At 43.2% G+C, this 3,854-nt stretch overlaps 1 protein-coding gene across 2 annotated transcripts in view; it reads left to right on the top strand.

The window, feature by feature from the left end:
• The window catches only part of CGRRF1 (cell growth regulator with ring finger domain 1), a 26,696-nt gene that overhangs the window by 7,810 nt on the left and 15,032 nt on the right, over positions 1-3,854 (top strand). For both annotated transcript variants that reach the window (XM_023514523.1, XM_003792126.3), the window contains exon 2: positions 960-1,099. In XM_023514523.1, the coding sequence (XP_023370291.1) occupies positions 960-1,099 (140 nt within the window). The remainder of the gene's footprint in view (positions 1-959; positions 1,100-3,854) is intronic.

Below are 3,854 nucleotides of genomic sequence, written 5' to 3'. Positions count from 1 at the left end.
GGCTGAGGATTCGAACCCGCCACCTTAGGTGTACGTGGCTGGCGCCTTAGCTGGTTGAGCTATAGGCACCGAGCCTATTGTACACACTATTAACAATAGAACTCTTTGTTTTCAAGAGTATGTTGATTCAGCCAGCTGAAAAATATATAGTCCTTCCTTGTTTGTAGGGGATTGATTCCCGGACCCTCACCGTTACCCAGATCTGAAGATACTCAAGTCCGTGTATAAAATGATGTGCTATCTGCATACAACCTACACATCCTTCTGCACACTTTATTTAAATCATCTCTAGATTACTTATACCTAATAAATCTCTAGTAATCTCTAGATTGCTTATGCCTAATACAGGGTAAATGCTATGTAAATAGTTGTTATATTTTTTATTTGTACTTTTTTTTTCTGAATGTTTTTTTCCCCTAATCTTCTTCTTCTCTCTTTTCCATGTCTTTCTCTTCTGAGTCAGAGTCTCACTTTGTCATCACAGCTCACAGCAACCTCAAACTCTAGGGCTCAAGCGATCCTCCAGCCTTAGGCTCCTGAGTAACTGGGACTACAGGTGCCCACTACCACACCCAAGTAATTTTTCTGTTTTTTGCAGAGACAGGGTCTTGCTCTTGCTCAGGGTGGTCCTGAGCTCCTCACGTCGAGGGATTCTCCTGCCTTAGCCCTCCAGAGTGCTGGGATTATAGGTGGGAGCTCCGGTGCCCAGCCCCCAGATATTTCCATCCACAGTTGGATAAAGCTGTAGCCGTGAACCCACAGATACAGGGGCCCACTGTATTGCGATCCTGTGGGATCTCTCATCTCCCTTCATTCTAGATTAATTCTGTAAAATAATGTAAATTGAATAACTTAATCTCTTTTTTGACATTTGGAATAGCTAATGAAGCACAACATACTTTACATACAACGTTTCAACATTTGTTAAAATGTTTTATTTTATTTCTACCTTGTTTTAGGTTTGGCTGGGATGTTCCAGTAATTCTGAGAAATTCAGAAGAGACCCAGTTCAGCTCAAGAGTGTTCAAAAAGCAAATGAGACAAGTCAAGAATCCTTTCGGCTTAGAGATCACCAATCCATCCTCAGCTTCAATCACGGGTTAGCGACTCTTCTCTAAAATTTTTCTCTCATTGTAGACTCTCTTTTTAGCCCTTTGGTTTTCTTTCCCTAGTATCTGACCTTCCTTAGACTTCTAACAGACATTTATCTAAGAGACATTTATGGAGCATTTGTTTCGTTCCAGGGACTTGACTTTACCGACCTTACCGCTGAGGAGCTCCTCGTCTGGCAGACAGGGCAGTGGAGTCTCGCGGTGTTCACGGGAGATGTCTGTGCAGACTGTGCCCTTCCCAATGGGCGTCAGTGAGGGAGGAGTGATGAGTTATGTCTGAATACAGTTAGTGTAGGGTTTCTAGCCTTTGGAAGGACAACTATCTTTTAATCTGAAATTATAGTATTTTGGTATAAATTATTTTGATATAAAATGGTATTTTCTTAGATGTAATAATAAGCAGCAGCTGTTTGTTTCTGTACTTAGAAAAATAAATTGTCTGCTGAACTATTTAGCAACCATTTGAGTAAATTATAAAGATAGAAATGGTTAAATTCATTAAGGTCAAGAGGCATATTCAGAGCAGGCTTTCTATGAAAGGGTACGATGAGTCGCTCTAATTTTTTTCTTTTTTTTTTTTTTATGTAAGTAGAGTCTTAAAAAATAAATATCTGTTTACCTCTTGGATTTGGAGGAAATTCTAGCTCAGGGGAGAAGCACTGAAATGGGTGAGCAACAGAATCAAACATTAGAGAAACAGTAAGTGGTTTGTTATGGAGGAGACACAGGGTGGGGCAGGTAGGAGAGAAGCACTGGGAGGACGCAGGTCCTATGTGGGTCCTCGCTGGACACGTCCCGTCACCACACCAAAGGGTGCAGGAGAAACAGCAGGTTGGGGGAAAAGGCAGCTATCTTTTTCTTTCTTTTTTTTTTTTCCTTTCCTGTCTACCTTGAACTTGTTTTTCCTGCCTCATGTTGTATGGGTCTGTAGAGAAAGATGTGTGCCTTCATATATTTGTGTGTGTGTGTGTATTAATGGGGTGTTTTTCTTCAGCAATTTAAGAGCTAATAGAACTTTCCATCCTTAAATTAATACTTGATGTTTGGAGTCATACAAATTTGAAATCAGATTTTGCTTTGATTACCTATGCAGAGTTTCTATCATTAAAACATTTTATTATGTGTAATTAGAAGTTGCTCTGTGTCACTGCTCAGAATCTGAGACTCTGTGTGGATTCTACTAAATACTGAGAAGAAAACCAAAAACTCAGCAGATTTTTGGGACCTTGTGGAACATCTGCTTGTATTTGTATGTAGTACGAATCCTTCCAACATGTACTCTTGACCACAGTTTAAAAAATAATTTTTTTTTGAGACAGAGGCTCACTTTGTCATGCTTGGTAGATGCTGTGGCATCATAGCTCCCAGCAACTTCCAACTCTTGGGCTCAAGTGATCCTCTTGTCTCAGCCTCCCAAGCAGCTGAGACTACAGGCACCTACCACAATGCCTGGCTATTTTTCTTTTTTTAGAGATGAGGTCCTGCTCTGGCTCAGGCTGGTCTCCAACCTGTGAGCTCAGGCATTCCACCTGCCTTGGCCTCCCAGGGTGCTGAGCCACGCCACCCAGCCTTTATTTTTTTTTTTTTTTTGAGACAGAGCCTCAAGCTGTCCCCCTGGGCAGAGTGCCGTGGCATTACAGCTCACAGCAACCTCCAACTCCTGGGCTCAAGCGAGTCTCCTGCCTCCGCCTCCCAAGTAGCTGGGACCACAGGCGTCCGCCACAACGCCCGGCTATTTTTTGGTTGCAGCCGTCATTGTTGTTTGGCGGGTCCGGGCTGGGGATTTGAACCCGCCACCTTAGGTGTACGTGGCTGGCGCCTTAGCCGGTTGAGCTATAGGCACCGAGCCCCCCCCCACCCAGCCTTTAATCAGAATTCTTATTAGCAAACAACAGAAGCAACTTCAATAAAAGAATATTGGGTAGCTTACAGAGTTGCTGTTAGGTTTGGGAAGCCAGAATCAGAGAACAAACCTGTGCAGCCGGGAGCAGTGACCCCAACCTGCCCTCTGGTCTGCTCGGTGCGGCAGTGCCGGGGAGTGCTGAATGCCACAGTTTACATCGCAGCACTGTGAGACTGGCTGTCGACATCCTGCACATGATGCGACTACATGTCCCGCTACGAAGGAAAAGTTCACACAGGTGGCACGTAGTAAGTCCTATGTAAGTGTTAAATACATAGATAAACCATATAATTTTTAAGGAGCTGTGTGCAGGGGCTCATACCTGTAATCTCAGCACTCTGGGAGGTCAAGGCAGGCAGATCTTTCTGAGCTCAGGATTTCGAGACTAGCCTGAGCAAGAGCAAGATCCCATCTCTACTGAAAATAGAAAAAAGTTAGCTGGGTCTTGCAGGAAAAATTACAGGGCACCTGTAGTTGCAGCCACTTGGGAGGCTGAGGCAGGAGGATCATTTGAACCCAGGAGTTTGAGGTTGCTGTGAGCTAAGCTGACACCAGCGCACTCCATCCTGAGCAACAGAAAGAGTGGACTCTATCTTAAAATAATGCAAAAGAAAACAAAAATGACTATGTAATTTTTATGGCTACTCATAATTTGTCAATCCATTTAATCAGAGCTATTCAAATTGTGATATGTTGAAAGCAAAGGAGTGAATGAAAATGTTATTATTGAGCCCTTCATGAATGAAGATGATGTTATGGAGCCCATCTTGAATGAAGATGATGTTATGGAGCCCTTCGTGAATGAAGATGATGTTATGGAGCCCTTCGTGAATGAAGAT

Source organism: Otolemur garnettii, unplaced genomic scaffold (assembly GCF_000181295.1).
Source record: "Otolemur garnettii isolate 467f Iridium unplaced genomic scaffold, OtoGar3 scaffold00054, whole genome shotgun sequence".
Lineage (NCBI taxonomy): Eukaryota > Metazoa > Chordata > Mammalia > Primates > Galagidae > Otolemur > Otolemur garnettii.
This window is presented reverse-complemented; position numbering and strand designations above follow the sequence as displayed.